Genomic DNA, 20,718 nt, shown 5'->3' on the forward strand with positions numbered 1-20,718 from the left:
CCTGCTTGGCCCTTCATATTGCGATCACAGTACCCAAAATGAAGCAAATGCCCAACACATACAACATTTGAGTAAATGGCTTGGTCACAAACTGGCTCTGGGGCTAGGGGAGCCCCTCTTCCTCTCCTGGAGGGGAATGAAAGCCTTAAACTCAAACGATGATCTCTAAGGTAAGGAGGAAACCCCAGCTAGGGTTTAACAGACCGCCAAACTCCTCCTCAGGTCTCGGGTCATGACTGCTCTGTCCCGTCTGGTTGTAAGCAGAATTTCCCACCAAACCACTGTGAAGCACATTTTCTGCCATGAGCTGTTATTTATCTGCCTCATTTCATTTGAAACCATTCTGCAAGTACTGTAGTCTCCTGGTCCTGTGCCCTGGTAAAGCAGCCTTCGTTCATTCATTCTGACAATGACTTCTGGGGTTAGATTAGGCTAGGTCTAACCTGGGTGCTAAGAAGCAGTCTGGGTATGGGGTGCTGAGCATTAACTCCAAAGGCTTCCATGGAGAAACCATAGATTTGGGGTTACTGAGAGCCCAACACCATCATCAGGCCTTTATAAAAACTGCTTCAGTCAGGAGCCTCGATGGCCATTTTGACCTCCACATGGTCCATTAAAGACAGGCATGCAGCAGGGTTAGTAACAGTGATGTCACCACTGTGTGTTTGTCTCTGATGCGTTCTATTGGGTACCCAGCAATGCTCATTTTATAAAGCAACAAAGGCCACTGAGCTTAAGTATCCCAGCCAAATCAGATGCAGAGCTCTGCCTGGAAGGGTCACAGCTCCTACCCTTGTTAGATACACATGGTGGGAACCCATAGCTCCCACAATACAGGCCAGAGTCGCAGAGTTCAAACTCATTAGGGTAGGCCAAGGCCACCAAATTAGCCTCTTGCTCAGTGGTTCTCAACCTTCCTAATGGTGTGACCCTTTAATACTGGTCCTCACGTTGTGGTGACCCCCCCAACCATAAATTATTTTTGTGGCTACTTCTGAACTGAAATCCTTCTACTGTTATGAATCATAATGTAAATATCTTATATATAGGGTATCTGACCTGTGACCCTGTGAAAGGCCATCTGACACCTCGCCCACAAAGGGTTTGAAACCAGTATGTTAAGAGCTGCTGCCCTAGCTGTTTCCTTCAGTGCTAAGAACCTTCTGGAACCGGGGATGGAACCGAAGCCTTGTACACCACTACCAACACAGCAACACCTGCAGCCCCAAGGCCCGAAGACCCCTTTTACCAAGATGGTTGGTGGGACACACTTGGCCAGAAGGAGAAACAAAGCTGTAACAAGTGCCCCACCCCCACCCAAGGCTGACAAACAGGGGCTGAACACCCACTGCAAGTGGTACCCACACCCTGCTGGGCCCTGTGAGGCAAAGGACAGCTGCCCATACACCCACACATGGTTGGCTACAGACTTTTTTTTTTTAAACTCAAAAGGTCAGCTTGCACTGCAGAGTGGCAAACACTGATGTGCCCTTAGCAAAAGGAGACGGTGTGGGTGAAGCACCAGGCAGGACCAGCAGACAGCTGGGCCCTCAGACCTCTAGCCAGCACGACCTCTACTCACCTACTGGCAGCCCGTGACTGCACCTGGCCAGAGCCAGCATCTGTCCAGGGCAGAAATAGGTTTTACACATCTCTTTTACCCAGTCACAGCACAGGATGGGGGGAGGGGGTCATCCCAAAGGGAGGAACAGAGTTCACGGGTGGAGAAATCAAGGCTGGAGACACCCTGAGTGGCAAGTAGCTGCAGGTGGCCTGGTTCCCAGCCCCACACCTTGGGGTCCACGGTAGACTCAGAGCTATAAGACAGTTTGGTCACTTTCTGTGTGACTTTGTCAGTAGGTGGAAACCTCAGGGAAGCAGAGACTGAGCCTGCCTTTGTGTCGGGCTTCTTCAGAAAGCACCAAGTGCTGAGGTCCTATACATATCCATTTTAAGGCCCAGAGCCATGTTTAAAGCACCCAGCCAGATCAGCCATCACTGCTGTGAGTGGGGGAAGGGTGCTAACCCCACACTTCTAAAATCCCAGAGACACCCAGACAAGGCTAGGTGGTACACTGGTATGCAGGGGCTGACAAGCAAGGAGTTCAAGAGAAACATGACCAGAGTAAACAGGGCAATGATTCCACCATGGCCTTGGGGGAAGACAAGAGGTGGGGCAGGGGCCATGTTCCCTTCAGACTCTGGGCCTTGAAATAGATGTACAGTGGACCTCAGCACTTGCTGCTTTCTGAAGAAGCCCTGACACAAAGGTGGGCTTGGTCTCTGAGTCCCTGAGGCTTCCACCTACTGACAAAGTCACCCAGAAAGTGGCCAAACTTGGACTCTTGAGTTTCCATCTCCTCTCACAGTAACCTCCTCCTTTTCTGCTCTCCATTCTGTCCACCAGTTCTCCCATCCTGTCCATTTGTCCGTCCGACCCTCCCTCTCCCTACCTGCCACCTCAAGGCCAGTAACAGAAGTTCTGCTTACTTCTATTCTCCCTATTAATTGGCTGTAGCCAGGTTTATTTAACCAATGGTTTTAAATTGGGGAGCAAGATTTCCACAACAAAGGCTGGTGTACGTGAGAATTCCCTCATCTGGGGACAACCAGATCTTCAGGATCAGAATTTGGCATTTGTATACACACTATCAGACCAAACCCCAAAACTCTCCATTCACCAGAGCACAGTACGGGGCAGCCTCCTATACAGAAACCACCATTCAGCAAGGGACCTTCCTACTGGGAGATACTAACACCTTTCTCAAACCAGAGACAGACACTGATAAAGGAGGCAGCCTGGGGCTGCTGAGAGTGAGGAGCTCTTCATGACTTTCCCTGGAGTAGATCTGGGGCTACATGATGGAACTGGAGAGGCCTGGTGTGAGGACATTCACTGGTCAACCAACAGCACCAAACATGGCGACAAAGGGATGCTGTGATGCTGGACACACTATGGCTGGGGAGCAGCTAGGGGTGCGCTTGGGGCAGAAGGGTGGTTGGGGCAGGAGAGTGGACCCCCATCCCTGACTTCTGGAAGAGAGAGCTGGGAGGGTTAGAACTACAATCAATCCACATTCAGACCCTAATGGTCTGAGTCTGCCTTGCCACGGCCCTGTTTTAATGGCTGAGAAGGTGGAAACAGGCACCAAGAAGAATAGGTTACTGAACCACAGGGAAGGCCCCAAAGTCATGCTAATTTGCATAGCCACTAGCATTTATAAAGTACTAAGTTTCAGGCATTGTTTTTTCACCTGACTGTCCCAAAAGCCCTGGGAAGAAGGCCTGGGGAAGAGACAAGACTGCCCAGTTTGGGGGCTTAAGCTTTGCTAATGCTTCTGGTTTCTGGGTGTTCAAGGGACAGCTATGTCATACAAACCTGGAGACAGCAAAGGTCTCCTGGCACAAGGGAATGGCCCAGCACGTCACATTATGGTAGCAAAGGTCTATGTTCCCAGCAGAGGCAGAGTTATGAGATATGCCTGTGGGTGTGGTCAGAGGGAGAAAGAAATATCAGAACAGAAGCTGCCTGTTCCCTCCTCTGTTATATGACCTTGGACTCCTGCCCTCTTACTCAAGGGGAGAAAGTCTGAATGAGACTTGTAGAAGCTGGCCAACTAGATAAATGTGGGTGTTGTCCTAATGACCAAACCCTCAAGACTTAAGAGCAGGCCAAGGAGCAGAGATGTGTAGCCGTAGAATCAGGAAGAAGGTTCCACCCAGGACGAGGAAAGGTGAAACGGACAGGCCACACACTGGAACCATCTTGTATATTACAATGCACCCTGGAGCCTCACCTTGTACCAGGCCCAGCTCTGTTCACCCTGCAGCTAGGGGATGCTGGGCCAGTCACTCATCCACTTTGAGCCTCAGCTGCTCATCTGCAAAAGAGGAGTATGAAAACCTTCCCAGGCTACGGTGAAGACATTAAATGGTGATCTCTGTGCCCTGTGGTGAGTTCTCATGTCAGACTTTATTTCCCAAACATGATTTACTCAACAAAAAACACGTCACAACGAAACATCCAATACAGTGATACAGCGATACTGCGAGCGGGTGGGACGCAGCACAGTATGTGGCATAGTGCAGGTATATTCAGTAAAGGGCAAGGGGGCCCCCCACTCACAGCTTACCTAAGACCTGCGCCCCCCTGACCCCCAGCCCCGGCACTCTATCCTAGACTGGCCCTAACTTTTTATTTTTTATTTTGCCTGTGTACACACGGGGACATATGTGTGTGTGAGTGTAGTTGCTGGTGTGTGTGCCCACACCAAAGTTAACCCTCTATGTCATTCCTCTGGAGCTACCTACCATCTTTTTGAGTCAGGGTCTCTCACTGGGACCCGCAGATTCAATGATTTAGTTAGGCTGGGTGGTCACAAAGTCCCCAGGACTCTGCTGTCCCCTCCACAGCAGGGCGAGTGCAGGTAGGAGCCACACACTCGCCTGTTTTCCTGTGTGGGTTCTAGGAATCAAACTCAGTCCCTTTCACGTTTATGGGCCAAGCACTTCATTCTGCTTTTCCCCCAGGCCCCTGCTATTTAGTTACGGGCTGTGGTGCTGCGGATGGAACCCGCACGCTAGGTAAGCATCTGTGCTCAGTTACAGCCCCAGCCGTTCTTAGTTTTTCGAGACAGGATCTTACTGTGTAGTCAGCCTCAAACTCAGACCTCCCCATGTCTTCTGAGTCCTGGGATGTAGCCATGGCCAGCCAAGGACAACGCTGGACTTGATGCGCCTGCCACCATTTCTCTGGTGCTGGAACCAGGCGTGTTCGGCATGCTTGACTGGACTGGACATTTTTAAAGGTCCTTTCTAGCTCTGACAGTTCAGGATTACTGCTGCCGAAGCCCACCTTTCTGACTTTAACAGGGCTGTCACCAACCCCAGCCCTATCCTATACAGCCTGAGGGATTCCTGACTCATCACTGCCCACGAGTTTGTTCAGGAAAGCAAGGGCCTTGAGCTGAGGCCTGTTTACATGCGGGGCTCCATGAAGCTGGGGACTGTGACCCTCTAGCACAGCACATCCGCCTCTAGGCCTCTTCCCTCTCCTGCGCCACACTACAGAGGAGTCTCTGCTATCCCCATGACACATTCTCCACAGCGCTTGCCTGACACCCAAGCTGGGACTCAGGGGGGGTAAAAATGACATGCACGAGGAGTGCTCAAGAGGATAAAGACACGAAATGCCTAGTTTGATACCACCATGTACCAGGTCCTGGCTGAACCTTGACACTCATTACCTCGCCCAGAGCTGACTGTGCTTATCCCTGCTTTCCAGCAAGGAGGCCAATCCACCTGCCTAAACAGCTGCAGGAGCAGACTCAGGGGAGTTAAGTCATCCGCCCAAGGACACACACAGCTTGTTGTGGTGCAACAAATAATCCAGCTTCAGTGCCCAGAGAAGTAGGAGGTGGAATCCCATAAGGAAGGTCCTGGCCCTGGCTTCCATCTCTGTCTGCCCTGACCTGCAGTCATCTCGGGTTGAAAGGCAGCTGAGGAGACAGGGGTTCTCCAAGAGTGAATCTGGCACTTGGCACAATGGTGCCTGCACTGCTCCCGACTCTATTTCCAATGGCCCTTATATCCCAGGTCCCAAGGGTAAGGAGCAAAATGTCACTCTTCTCACACTAGCCAGTAAGGTCTAGAACCTCAAGGCTTCCCTTATGGCTGACCAGGTCTTGTTCCTGGCATTGCCCCACCACCTGCCAATCTACTACCCTAGCTGCAGCAGGCCCTGGGACTGGACACAACACTCAGGTGTTGCCTTGTGAACCCAGGGACTTTTGTTTCCACACTTTCAGGCAAATGTATGTATGTATGTATGTATGTATGTATGTATGTATGTATGTATGCATGCATGCATGCATGCATGCAACCAAGCATGTGTGCATGCATACATGCATGCATATTTGTTGACAGAGCCCTGGTATTCACATATGTTTCTGATGGTTGGGTCTCCTATAGAAAAAGGTAACTGCTATAGTTGGATAGTGGATGTCTCCCACAGCCTCATGTTACAAAGCTCGGTCCCAGGGTGCCTCATTCTTCCCTTTCTGCTTCATGGCTGAGTAGGTGGGTGACTCTGCTCTCCTCCTCTCCGCATGGGCTCCTGCTGTGCTATGCTGTCTTACCACAGGACCAGGGCAATCACAAGTGACCATGGAGCAGTTCCAAGACCTCCAAGACTGTGCAGCAAAGCAGGTCTGTGCTCCTTCAAGTGATCTCGGGAAGACAGTGCCCTTTATCAATACTGTCACCAGCCTGTGTGTCGTAGGCCAGGCTGAGAATCAGGAATCAAGCCCTCGAGTTCAGAAGCAAGCTGGAGGCTATTTCCCTTGTCTGGTGTATTAACCTACCCAGTGAACCTGTATGAAAGCTTCTAGAGATTTCTGCACCAGCCCACACAGGGGCTAGATGGAAAGTGGACTGTTAGATGCTTCATACTAGCAAAAGTATCCTGAGAGGCCATCAAAAGGATATTGGTAAATAAACTAAGATTGCTGTCGTCAATCTGTGGAACGCTATATAGCATTCAAATCCATGACATTCACTGCTTTGTGAAGACACAGAAAATGCACATAAAATAAAAAGCCAAGTGTGCATTATGTGTGACAGGATGCCTACCCTAAATATACACAAAAAACATCGTGGAAGATTACACGCCAAACTCCAACGGTTAACAACCCGAGCTAGCTAAGGCCCAGCTGAGGGCTGCCGTCTTCTGAAATCTTTCCTGAACGCTGTAGGGGAGATCGAGGCCCCTATACAATAGATGGGAAGCAGATGGCACAGCGTTCACCTTACGCAGGGCTCACCCATCTTTCCTTTTTAATCTTTGAGACACAGTCTTGTGTAGCCCAGTCTGGCCTCTTACTTGCTATGTAGCCAAGAATGGCCTTAAACCCCTGACCCTTCAGCCTCCACCACAAAGTGCAGGTACCCACAGAGGTCAGAAAGAGGGAAGAGAACATCCAGAATGTACCCCAGGCCAAGAACAAGCACACGCCTTGGGAACCCACACCCAACACGATCCCTGCTCTGCTCCCAGAGAGCTAAGTTCAGAGGACAGGGCCTAACCCAAGACTAGTCATCCAGGAGCCAAGTGGGGCGTAAATCACTATATCACTTCACAGTCCCAGTGCTCCTGTCACCAGCAGGTCTCAAAGTTTGCTTGGCAGCCTATCTACCACACCCATTGCCCTTCATACCCACATTCCTCCCCTCGACTACAGCCCAGAACTGACGAGAGGCATCGCTGAGCCACGGTAGCCTCCACTATCAGCTGAGAGGCCAACAGCAGGACAAGAGGGAGGGTACCCAGCACAGCCTGTCTCTCTGTGCCCAAATGCCATAGCTATCTTATGCAACCCTGTAACTCCCCTCTCATAGGAAGATGCCTTATACCAAATATGGCAGGAAAAGAATTTTGAATCTGTGAACCAAACAGGAGCCACAGAGCTGTCTGTAAATCTTACTGTGAAACACAATCTGGAGTCACAGTGGCTATGAAAGGGCTACGAAGAGAAAGGCTAATCAGGAAGATTCTCAGATGCTCATCTGGAAGGGCAGCAAATAATCCCCAAAGGGGGGAATGACTCCATACACTGCGGAGGTGTCTCAGGGAATATAACACAGTAGTGAAAATGAACGCTGCAGCAGATACAGATGTGGATGACCCTTTCACATGCAAGTTGTGTTAGAATTAGACAGCGAGACTGCCCGGAACATGCTGACAGCATCCAAAACAAAGTTATACACTGGCCAGGGACACACACATTCATATTAAAGTTGGAAGAAACACAAGAGAGCACTGGGGAGATGGCTCAGTCAGTAAAGTGCTTACCACATGAGCACAAAAACCTATGTATGAGCCCCAGAACACATATTTAAAGATGGCGGGGGTAGGGAGTGGTGGTAGTAAAGTGGCCGAGGAGGTGAAGGTACTTTGCTCCCTAAACTGACAACCAGAGTTCGATATCAGGAACCATATGATGGAAGAGAATCCATTCCTTTGTAAGTTGTCCCCTGACCTTCACACAGATACACAATAAATGAAATAATAAATCTAAAAAGCCAGAAGCCAAGCATAGTGGCTCACACCTGCAACTCCAGCATGAATACAAGGCTAGTCTGGGGCTACTGTCTGTAGTCCAAGAGCTGAGGAGGGAGATGCAAGTAATTCCCCAGAACTGACTGACCAGCCAGTGTAGCCGAATTGGTGAGTCCTAGGCCAGGAGGAATGAGCCTGTCTCAAAAACATGACTGGCAGTGAGCCGAGGCTAGCCAGGTAAAGGTCAGGGCTGAGGAACCTAGAGGCCCCAGAATCAGGGGCTCCTCTCTCCTACAAGAATAATCTCAGTGTGGACCCCAGAGCCAGCACTCCCTCCTCTCATCCCCACTCGCCTGCCAAGGCTGAGGTCTCGGTGTGTCCACCCTTGTGCTTAGCAGACAAAGTGCTCCAGGGCTCAGGGAACAGTCTAGGGACAAGGTGAGTGAGGGAAGGTAGCCCTTCAGGGACAGCCATCAGAAAAGAGGCAGCCGGGGGTTGGGGATTTAGCTCAGTGGTAGAGCGCTTGCCTAGCAAGCGAGAGGCCCTGGGTTCAGTCCCCAGCTCCTAAAAAAAGAAAAAAAGAAAAAAAAAAAGAAAAGAAAAGAGGCAGCCAGTCCTTAGCAGTTAGCGTTCCCAGTCTCTGGAGTGATCGATTGTCCTGTGAAGGTCACGGGAAGAACACAAGGAACTAACTTCCTCCAACAGCTGGGTAGCCACCTTAGGTCTGTCTGTGCCTGGGAATAGGACACCCCTCCTGGGATGAAGGTAGACAGGGAGCAGAAGGACAAGCCAGAGATGTCAGCAGGGAGGCATAGAAAGGACTAGCCCAGCTGGAGCCAATAAGGACCACCCAAAGAATGGACAAGGGCAGTCCAATGGCTAGGATTTTACCATTTGAAGAACTCATTTCTTTTAGATTTTTAGACAGGGGCTGGTCCTGAACTCAAAGCATTAGCAAAGAATGACCTTGAACTTCTGGCTCTCTTGTCACTCCTTTCTTAGTGCTGGGATTACAGGTGTTCACTAGCACGACTGGGACTAGACCCTAAGTTCACTCATGGTAGGTAAGCACTCCACTAACTGAGCCATATCCTGGGTACAACTGGGACAGAGCAAAGGACAAATCAATCAGAGAAGACTTGGCACAGCACGCAGGCCAGGAGAGGGTTGGAGGTGAGTTATCCAGAAGTCTGAGAAGTGGGGTCACTTGTCACCTGTGGCTGAGATGCTAACATCTTCAGCAAAGACCTCAGCCAGTGTGCAGACAGATATCCTATTACACTGGCGCTGGCTGCAGGGTGACACTGCCATCCCTTGGAGCTGTTAGGAAGCAAGGGGTGCAGCACCCACCTGGTCTGCACTAGGAGCTGTCAGTCACAGGGGTGGAAACTGTACTAGTCTCACAGTTAGCACGGAGACCCACCAGCTCGGCTGCTGCAGCCCAGTCATCGGAGTGTCCCAACAGATACTCCCATGCCTGGGATCTTTGGGGGGCTTACCCAGCCCAGTTGACAGCTCCCCAACTAAGCACAACCTCACACCCTATCTGCTGTGCCCATTCAGTCCCTAAAAAGGTCCAGGCCCTACACTGTACCTTCTGTCTTTTCAGGGCCCACCATTAACCTCACTTACTTCTGGAAGCCCCTCTTAATCAGTCAAGTGCCCCTGAATGTCTTCACACCCTAGCCACATTCACGGTGGCTAGCCTTAATTCACTGTCCCCAGGCTCCTGATGCTGTCAGGCAGAGCTCCCAGCCAGGAGGAGCCCTTGAAGGCAAAACCAGGCTCTCACACACAAACGAGGCCTAAATACCACCCAGCTGAATGCTCAGAGGAACATTAGGAAACACGCCTTCCTGTGATCCATCCTAGAACTCACTAATAGATCAGGCTGGCCTTGAACTCAGAGATATCTGCCTTTCTCTGTCACCTGAGTGCAGGGAGTAAATGCCTGCACCACCACACGTGGCTCACAAATTTACTTTATTCATTTATCATGATAATGATAAATGAATGAACAAAGTAGTAACATGACAGAAAGTGAGAGGGGTGTGTGTTTTGCATAGGAAGAGCGGGGAAGGCCCCCTCTGAGGAGGTGACATTTGAGCTGAGACTTGACAGATAAGGAAAAAGCAGCCATGGGAAAGGCTAGAAACTGGTCTGGGCATTAGGATGGTGGGTGTGAGGGAGGGTTCAGCATGAGAACAAGCTGAGCTCACATACAGCTGGGAAAAAGCAGGTAAGCAGGGCCTGCCAAATCACAATAGGCACAGAAGAGAGCCATTACTCAGTGGAGGGAGGCAGACAAACAACCTTTCAGAGCACCATCATACCCAAACCAGGTTGGTCTGACCCAGCCGGGACATCCGGGCCAGAGACACACAGTACTGGAGGTGAAGGAATGAGTCAGACCCATGGCTTCCTGGGGCCCCAAGGGAACTGCTATGGGCATCCAGGAACAGGCTCCTATACCCAGCTACACCCACACTCACAGGACACCCATGTGGAGGGGACAACATGACCAGATATATAAATATACTGAACACTCCAATCTGTTGCTCTCAGAGTCAAGATTAAATGTGTCCGCAGAGGACTAATACCTAAATATTTTCCCTGGACATACTCATGATGACAGTCTAAGCCAATAGAAAAAGAACAGAGCCGTTGGGACTAGGGGTATACCTTAGCTGGTATGGTGCTTACCACGCATGAATGAAGCTATGGGTTCAAACCCCAGTACCACATAAAACCAGTCATAGCAGTGCATGCCTCTACTTCCAGCACTCAAACGGATGCAGGAGGATCAGAAGTCCTGCTACAAAATGAATTCAAGGCCAGCCTGGGCTATGAAGACCCTATTATACAATAAAACAAAATTACAGAGTTTAGAACTGGCAAGACAGCTCAGAGAGTACAGCTGTTTGTCACGAAGCCCCACAACCTGAGTTCAAGCCCAGAAACCCGTATGACAGAAGGAAAGGGCCAACTCCTGAAAATTGTTCTCTGACTTCCATGGGGGCATGAACACCCTGGCATACACTCACACCCCCTCCCAGTTCAAATGAATAAATGTAAAACTGAAAACTGACAGGGGGCCCAGCTAAAATCTGAGACTACTAACAGGTCAGAGAGAACACCCCTCAGTGCCAGCAGGTACAGACAGGAGGACCAGGAATCCAAAGTCATCTTCAGCTGCAGGGTTAAGGTCAGCCTGGACTAAGAGACACTGACACCCCCCCCCCCAAAAAAAAAAAAAGAGTAAATGATTTCTGAATGTAAAAACCACACGTTTAAAAAACTTCTCAGTGTAGTTACTAGAATTATCATTACCGGTTAATGTCACAGGCCATTTACTAGCTACAAAGAGACACTGAGTCTGCTAAGCTAGTGTGACTGTTCCACACTCCTAACATAATGACACAATGTCCTTTCTCAAGGACCAAAAGAAAAAAAAAGAAAAAAAAATTCTGAAGAGTCCCCGACTGTCCACTCATGAGTGTGAATTCCCCTCCACCACACCCCTCATTGTTGGCAGCATGAGTAAGAGCTGATCAAATCCCACTTTGACTGACTGTGAAGTCAAACTGATGCATCAGGAATCTACACCATTTCCCACACTGCCATTCAGCAAGGGGGTGGGGATGGCTGCTGCTGAGGCTTTTGCTTCATCCACGAAAGTCCCTCCCTCCCCTTTACCAAAACAGTTCCTCACCGACAGCACCAAATTCCCACCCACTGCCGGGTACAAGATGAATACATGGACGGCACAACCCACTTCCACATGACCTCACTCAGAGGCACAGAAACTTCCTACAGTGCCCGACTGTTAAACACAGCCCAAAGTAGGAAAAAAAAAAAAACACTCCTAGATTATTCCCCGGAAATTTATTCCCGGGAAACTCAAGGTATCTACAACCCAGCACCTGTGTGCACAAAGGCCCCTCCAGGGTATGCAAAACTCAATAGGGATGAAGCCTGGGGGGCTTTGCAGGCAAATGCCTGGTTGGAATCCTGACTTTGCAATTCACTGGTTGTGAATTCCAAGTAGCCCTGGTGTTGCTTTAAATGTTATCAAATACCCTATTAGCTCTTAATTTGACCCAGCCAGCCTCCAATAATTAAGGCTGAGGCCTACTAGATTTATTCAATCAGGTTCTGCACAATTACTGGTTGAATTACCCCTAATCTATTTTTCTAACACTAGAGAGGTTAATACCCAGCTCTGCTCCCCAAGTACTTATTGTTATTTGTCCCATCAGTCTGATCTTAGGGGGCATCTCACTCTTCTTTCTCCTTTCCTTCTTCCTCTTCTCCTCAGTAATTATCTGTAGCCTCTTTTATTTATCCAATAGCTTTAAATTGGGGGGGGGGGGGCAAGGTTAACACAACGAAGGGCAGTGAGAATTCCCTTGTCTGGGAAGTAATCAGATCTTCGGGTTCAGATTTTAGCATTAGTATACACAGCACCAGACCAACCCCCAACACCTGGTTTTCCTCACTTGGATGGTGAAGATATAAAGTAAAATTCATGGAGAAAGGCTGGCCAGGAGCCTCAGGACCTGAGTTCAAATCTGATTACCCACAGGTGGAAGAAATCAGGCAAACTTTCCTAAACCTCACGTGCAAACGATAAACAAACATATTTTTTTTAAAAAAAAAAAGTAACAATCATGCTTTGAAGGAATGTCACAGTTGGATGAGTTTCATACTAGAAGCCTAGAGACCAACACTTGGCTGCACGCTTTTTATCATCGCTTTCGGGAGGCTACAGCAGTAGGGTTTCTGTGAGTTCGAGACCAACCTGATTTATACAGCGAGTTTCCAGACCAGTGTTACACAGTAAGACCTTTTCTCAAAACAAACAAGAAAGGCTATCTGGAAGTCGACCAATAAGCATGGTGATGATTTTCGTCATTACGACGTCTGCACACCGCTACCCATAACTTTGCTCGCTGGAGTCCGCAAGCAGGTCTCAAGCGCTCGCCGTAAGAGGTGCGCATGCGCACCTGGCTGGCTCCTCCGGCCGGGAGTCCCCCTAAGCCTTGCGACGGCGACAACTCACTGTGCCGGGACTCCCGCCACTAGGCCACGCGCCCCGCGCAAGCCCCGGTCTCCTCCCGTCCGCCCATCCCCCCAGCGGCCCCGCTCACCCTAGGACGAGAGCGCTTCAGGGCCCGACGCCAGACTCGCCAAACCTAAGCTCCGGCCAGTACCAGGAAATGCCAGGGCCACGCCACGCCCCTGGGAAAGTCCCCGGAGACCGACGGGCCATCTGTCCAATGGCGCTGCGCGCTGGGTGCCCGGGCGGGGTCTGCGATGTAAACAGCCGCAGCGGCTCCTCTGGGTGGAGCAGCTGAGGGATTAAACCTAGGGGGCTTCAGGGCAAGGTGAGGACTTCTCAGCGGGAAGGCACTAAACTATCGCTAGCGAAGCAAGGGTGAGGGTCTGTTCTAGTATCCAGCTGCAGGATCTGCTGTCACGGTACTTCAGAGACCTCACCCCCGTCCACCCCACCACCACCAGAAAGAATCACACACACACACACACACACACACACACACACACACACGCGCGCGCGCGTGTGTGTGTGTGTGTGTGTGTGTGTGTAAACGATTGACCCTGGCTAGTGAAGTATAGTGGGAAGCATTTAAGAAATCCACCTGACATTGACCTCTGGACTCCACAGATGTGAACACATATGATTTTAAAAGTTGGAAAGCCTTGGAATAAAGGACATCTCTTTAAACGGGGAGGGGGAGGGGGGCAGGAAAACTGAAACATTTCCTGTCAGTGGAATTGTTGAAAACACTGACAGGTCTTCACCTTCAGTACTGGCAATGAGGATCTAGGGGACTATTTCATACATGCCCTCATTTTACATAGAGAGACTATCAACTTGGAGGTGAGCAGGCACCTACTTAAGTATATGTCTTCCCAGGGACCCTCCGTTCAGTGCCACCTGTGTCCCAGTGACCTCAAAGGAGTGGGCAGATTTTCAAAACAACATTCTAGGTCACATTATGGAAAGACGTGTGCACAGACCTTAACCCTGATTGGAGGAAGACCAACTGGAGGAAGAGAGGCTGCACAATCACCCTCGGGGCAGGCTGCAGGGGAAAGTGGATTCCTGGTCTTTCGTATCAACTCCCCAAAGGTCTATGTCTCTCTGTCTCTTCCCCCATGCCTCCCAATTCACCTCTTCCTTGAATGTTCACTTCCTAATCTTCCCAGCCCTTCTCTCTAATCTACTACCCAGCACTGAGATTTTCTTTTAAAAAAAGAAGTCTCCAATAATTTCCATTCTGATTACATACCTTTCCCACTGGTTTTGTAAGATATTTGACCTCAGAAAGTTGGGCATTTCCTTCTCCTAAATGCCCATGATTTAATCCTGGCACTCTGGAGGCAGCGGCAAAAGGACCACTGTGAATTTGAGGCTAGCCTGGTCTACATGGTAAGTTCAAAGCCAGCCACAGCTACACAGTAAGACCATGTCTCAAAAAAAACCACCATCACCACCAACCATCCCCGCCAATAAAGCATTACCCAGGGCCCAGTGAGATGAGGCAGAGTTAGGTAAAGATGCTTGCTGACCAGCCTGAGGACCTGAGTTCAATCCCTAGGACCCACAAGAAGGGAGGAGAACACCGATACCTGCAAGTGGATGGTTCTCTTGAGGTGGGTGGGTCGGCAGGTGGGGTCTCACCGTGTAGCCCAAACTGCTCTAGACTTCCATCCTCCTGCATGAGCCTCAAGTGAGGAGATGATAAGTTCTCACAATCACACACAGAACTTTCTTATCAGTTCCAGTCATCCATTCAAGGTCATTGCCCTTCTTGTTCCTGTAAGCCTTGTTTCACTCCAGAACGCTGTGCCATCTGAGATGCCAAGAACGTCAGCACTGCTCAAGGCCACACACACTGACTGACACAACCAAAACCAGAACCCAGGGCCTTGCTTCACGGTCCTGTCTGCCTTCTGTCCGTAGTGCTGTATCGTCTCTACAATGTCAAGATGGGTCTCTCTTTTTCTCCTTCCCTGGCCTCAAATTTGCTATGTAGGTTGACTTTGAACTCCTGATTCCCCTGCCCCTACCTCCCACGGGCTGGAATTACAGACATGCACCACCACTGCCCTGTTTCTGTAGTACAGGAGATTGAACCCAAGGCCTCCGGGGCGCGAGGTGAACTCTCTCCAGCTTTACCGCCACACCTTTCTTAGTTAGCTCTGAAGCTCTGAAGAAAAGAAAAATGAGGATAATTGTACCTCCCTCTCAAGTGTTTGTGAAGACGAATATGATAAAGACAGAGCCTCAGCACACAGTAGGCGTCTGAAAAACAACAGTGATGCCAGATGTGGGTTCCATGAATTGATAGATTTCACTGCTAAACCCAACAACCTTGTCTTCTCTGATTCCCTCCCCTCGACTTGGGACTTGGATGTGGTGAGAGGCAGGTGGCCCTAGCCTACCATCCTCTATCAGCCAGTAGCCTGGAAGGGAGTTTCCAAGTTTGGAGCTGAGTGACTCAGGTAGGTGGTAACCACTTAATCCTCTAGAGTGTCAACAAGCATCCTCAGAAAAGCCCCACCTGGGAGGAGAGCCACACTGCCTGTGCTTTGTTTTGCTTTGTGTTGAAGCAGACAGCTCCTCATTCTTTCTGCCACTCCCTCCTCTGCCGCCTCAACCAGGGAGGCTCCAAAAAGGAGCCAAGTGCACACTTCTAAAAACATACCTTGAAAAGACTGTGCATAATCACATAGCAGAAGGAGGAAGTGGGGGGGGGCATGCGCTGTGCTATTAAAGCATTAAAAGATAACATGAAGGGGGCCGGGAAATGAGTGGAGAGCTCGAGAACCCTGCTGCACAAGCGTGAGAATCTGGTGTGAATAGGCAGCACTCACATAAAAAGCCAGGTGGGGCTCTGTGTGTGTGTGTGTGTGTGTGTGTGTGTGTGTGTGGTGTTGGGGTGGGGGAGGGTAGAGGCAGGAGGATTGCTGTGGCTTAACTGGCCTAGCTTCAAGTTCAGTAAGAGACCCTGTTTCAAAGGAAGAAGGCAGATCGTGATAAATCAGGGTACATGATGTCCTCTTTTGGACTCTAGGCATGTGTGTACCCTCCCACACATATGAGCACATAATCAGAACAAGACACACTAGCGCACACGCGCGCACGCGCGCGCGCGCACACACACACACACAGAGAGAGAGAGAGAGAGAGAGAGAGAGAGAGAGAGAGAACATGGACTGTGTGCTAGGCCTGCATTTTTACACAATTCATCTCCCATCCAATCTGTGGAGATCAGGTAGACGAATGCTTTCAGAAGTTCATACAGAGAGCCAGGCCAGGTTCTCATGCATGATACCACAGCATCTCACCAGCTAACAGGACACAGAACTCAGGATGCCAGCCTCAAAATGGTCTTTAAAAATTATCAAACTCCTATCCCTATTCAAAATAAATAATGAAACTTGCTACTGAAATATGAACAAGAGGGAAGAAAGACAGACGGCAGTCGTTTGTGGATGGAACAACATTTAGGGCCAGTGCAAGCCTCGTATTTCCTGGCAGGTATGACCCTGAATTTTAGATTAATACTGATGCCAGTGCCTGGGCTCCCACGCATTTCTTTTTTGATACACACCCCAACTGATGGGAAACACAGCTGTTTGCCTGTGTGTGTGTGTGTGTGTGTGTGTGTGTGTGTGTGTGTGTGTGTGGTGTGTGTGTGCATGTGTATGGGGAGCACACAGGTGTGTGGGACCAGAGGTCAACCTGGCTGTCATTGCTCTGGAGCCCTTCACTTTAAAGACAAGGTCTCTTACTAGGACCCGTGACTCACCAGTTAGACTAGGCTGGTGCCAGGAAGCCCTGGGGATCTGCTCATCCCCCGTGCAGAGACTACAAGTGTGCCTCACTGCACTCAGCTTCTTCTTACCTGGGCTCTGGGGGCCAAGCTCAAGTCCTCCACCTTCCTGACCGAGCTGTCCTGTTACCCCTTCTTTACCTTTTTGAACCATGGTTTCATGTAGCCCAGGTTGGCCCCAAAATCATTGTATAGCAAGGAAGACATTCAGTTTCTGGTTTTCATGACTCCTGGTCCTGGGTTCTGGGAGGCAGCCCCACATCTCTTTTCTACTCTCCTGAGGGCCCAGCATATTCATGTGTGATAGGCGAGCGCTCTGTCTACTGAGCTAAGGTTCATTCCCAGGCTAGAAACAGAACTTTGAACCAAAGAAATACGAGTCTTATTGTCTTAGAACGGAAGCCGAGGAGCCTTGGTTGGGGGAGAGTGGGCCTGAGAGGCTGGGGTGGGAGTACTTAGCAATCCTGGATCTCTTCCTGGATCCATAGCCTGGGGCAGCCTCAGAATATAAAACCCTTCGTGGATTCTAGGTACTTTCTGCTCTTGGGTGTGTGCTTATCAAAAAGAGAGATTTGGGTGATAGTTAACTGAGATAAGGAATGGCAAACATGTGACCCTGACTGAAATAGGACTTGAGAGAGTGCTGGCGGTGATTACAGAGGGTCCCGGCCTACCCTGCTGGAGAGTCTGGATTCGATCCCTCGTACCTCAGAGACCCAGCCAGAAGGAAAAAGAAAAGAACGGAAAAGACGGCACGTCAGCTGGAAATAGTGATGACTGCTCCAATCTCCAGTTCTATGGAGGCAGAGGTAGGAGGACCAAGAATCCAGGGCCAGCATGGACTACATGAGACTCTGTATCAAAGCAACCCCTCCCCATCAAATCAGGCACAAACAAACAACAACAACAACAAAAAAGTCACTAACTGAACTGAGTCTGTAGTCCCAGCTCCCCTTAGCCTAAAAAGGCATATTTAATTCTATATATCTTCATAGGCTATGAAGGACACAATTTTTTGTGTGTGTTCATTCAGTATCTTTTACATGTATTTATGTATGTATATATGTAGGTATTTATTACAAGTATATATTGTGTATGTGTCTCCCCAGCACATGCCACAGCACACGTATGGAGCACTCAGAGGACAGTTTGTAGGAGTCCTTTCTCTCCTACTACATGAGTCCCAGGGATTAAACTCAGGTTGTCAGACTTAGCAACAAGCCTCTTTACCTACTGAGCCATCTCTGTATCCCCTCAGTCATCCTCTCAAGGAGAATGAAATCATTTGCATTCACAACTCGCCCTCTTCCCAGGAAACCTCCTCCCCTGTGGGTCCAGAAGTCTGGGCTTTGATTCTGGCCCTGCCACTCATTCCTGGTCTGTAATCTAGCTTTCTATGCAAGGCTATGAAGACAATAGCAGTGATGGTTTGTAGCACACACAGAGAGAAATGACCCTAGCGATAAGAAGCATGGTAATTATGGTCTGGGGCAACTAGGAGTGTGGCTCTTCCTTTCCTGAAGGGGATCTCGGGCCTACAGCTGGGCCTCACTTTGCCTGGATCTGTCTGAGAGCTGTCTGAGGAGCCGGCCTCTGGCTGGCTTCTTCTTCAGCCTCGTTCTCCTCTTTCTCCTGTGTCCCTAACCTGCCTGTTATTCTCTGGTTTCTAGGACAGTACTGGAAGAGAATAAAGGACAATGACACCAGGGAAATTCCCAGCTCGTCACATACTGGCCCAGCCAGGCCCCTCCCACCATCTCAAGGAGTCCTGGGTCTCTCCTTCTCCCAGCTTCTCTCTCCCTGGCCCGCCTGACTCCAGGTCAGGGTATCAAGTTGGCTTTAGACTGAGATCCTAGCTTGCTCCTCGTCATCTTCTCTGGAAGTGGGATGAGATTAGCTCCTAAGGGAGGCAGACCACAGGACCAGAACATTTCCCAATCCTGGGAAGCCCTACCAGGCCCCAAGAGCAGTTCTCTTGATCCACCCCATACCTTCTCATGTCTTCTAAGATCTCGACACATTCCTCCCTCATTATCCAGCCCAGAGGTCACTGTCAAATGTCAGACCCAGCCTCCGGCCCCTACCTCCCTTAGCCAGGGACTTCCCTAGGCTGGCCCTCTGACCAGTTTTGGAAAAACTGGACTGCTCGTGATCAGAAAAGAAGTCACCACCGTCTGCCAGTCCTTGGCCCACTCCCAGGGCCTCAAGTTCTCGGTGAAAGGTTCACCGTCAAAAGGAGGCAGTGGGCCTCAGAGCAAAGGAGTCTGGAGACAGGAGAGGGGCTCCTCCATTCCAGTGCTGAGGAGGGCTCAACAGCTATTGTGCCCCCCCTCCCCAGGGAGGGAGATGGGTTTCCACCTATCCTTTCTTGTCTGGGTTTAGACTTCCAAATTCCCCAGCTCATCCCACACCGTCCCCCTCAAAATTCACATTCACACAGAGACAGATACTCAGACCCTCCACAAACATAAACATTCCCATGGACGGATATGTACCCACCCCTGTGAGCCTGACACAGATGCAAACATGCCCTCTCACACGTAGAAAACATGTGAGAGAGAGAGAGAGAGAGAGAGAGAGAGAGAGAGAGAGTCTCCCTTGCCCCTCAGAAAGAGGAATGGTACAGAAGGAAGTCTCTCTTTTCTTGGGAAAAGTTGCAGACATTTGGAGAGAAGATTGGTCAGAACAAGTACAAGGAAGAGAGAGAGAGAGGTCAGAGGGCAAAGGAGGCTCAGCGGAGAGCAGAGGCACAGAATTCGAGGCCCTAGGTGGACCCACCAAGCTAGGCTGGAGAGCAAAAGACCCCAGCTAGCAGAGAAGAGGAGGCCAAGCAGTTATTGACACACAGCTGGGGAGGTCTGGTAGCCCTGGCATCACCATGTGATGCTCCTGGGCTGTCACACCTACCTTCAGCCCAGGTCACTCACCGGAGGAAGCACGAGGCGATCTGAAGATGTGCCCAGTGAGTGTGGCCATGCGTCCCTGTGTCCCTGTGAAGGCTGCTGGGCTTTCTGAGCTTCTGCAGGAAGAAGGGCTGGGCGGAGCTGACTCTGAGGCAGGAGGGGAATTCCCCCATGATGGAGAAGCCAGCCACCAGGCAGCCCCACAAGGCCGAGCTGAGGCCCCATCTCGCCCTCTGGCAGAGCAGAGGGCCCTTTGCCAGCCTCCACCTGTTGCTCCCCAGGCTGCCTGTCACTTGTGGTAGATTCCAGGAAGGGGAGGGGGCTCTGGAGAAGAACTGAGTGCCTGCTGGTTCCTGAGCTGGGCTGGGAATAAAGCAAAGGCAGGTACAAGGGCAGAGACCACCTGGGCTGCCCCGCTGGGGTGTCCTGGAGAAACACATTTCCTCTTTTGTCCAAAGTGGGGGATTCCAGTGTGCATGGCCTTGAGGAGATCTCCAGGCATCCTGCTCACGTCCTCTTGCCTTGTTCACGCCTCATCTGTTCCCAAGTATCCTTTCCAGAGAAAGAAAAGTTTCTCGCTCCTTCCCAAATGCTAAGTCTCATTTGGATGTCGAGTCACGGGGAGACCCTGGCCCACTCTGAACCTGCCAGCTGCAGTCTGAACCCTCCACTTCCTCCTGAGCCTTGTGTGATGGTTATTCTCCACGATTGACTTCACTGGGTCTAGAAGTCCTGAGGAGATACGCCTGTGGGTGTGCCTGGGTGGCCTTTTCCAGAGAGGTTTTCCAAAAGAGGGAGGAGCCATCTTGAATGTGGACAGTACTGTTCAGGGGCTGGGGTTCCAAACCAAATGAAAAGGGGGATCAGGAGAAGGTTGTTCAAGCACAATTTCCCA

The 20,718-nt window shown here is 50.3% G+C and overlaps 1 protein-coding gene across 14 annotated transcripts in view; it reads right to left on the reverse strand.

Annotated features, from left to right (window-relative positions):
• Positions 1–19,984, reverse strand: part of Tnip1 (TNFAIP3 interacting protein 1) — a 47,280-nt gene extending 27,296 nt beyond the window's left edge. For 4 of the 14 annotated variants that reach the window (XM_063269503.1, XM_063269501.1, XM_063269499.1 and 1 more), the window contains exon 1: positions 14,711–14,801. Coding sequence is in view for 2 of the 14 variants with exons in the window: in XM_063269505.1 (XP_063125575.1) it covers positions 19,848–19,896 (49 nt within the window). In the remaining 12 variants the exon portion in view is untranslated. Of the gene's footprint in view, positions 1–9,935; positions 9,987–13,206; positions 13,389–14,710; positions 14,802–19,827 lie in introns of those variants that run through there. The other 10 variants (XM_063269502.1, XM_063269500.1, XM_006246306.5 and 7 more) reach the window with 8 other exon arrangements.
• Between the last annotated feature and the right edge of the window lie 734 nt (positions 19,985–20,718).

The sequence above is a fragment of the Rattus norvegicus genome, chromosome 10, assembly GCF_036323735.1.
Source record: "Rattus norvegicus strain BN/NHsdMcwi chromosome 10, GRCr8, whole genome shotgun sequence".
NCBI classification, from domain to species: Eukaryota; Metazoa; Chordata; class Mammalia; order Rodentia; family Muridae; genus Rattus; species Rattus norvegicus.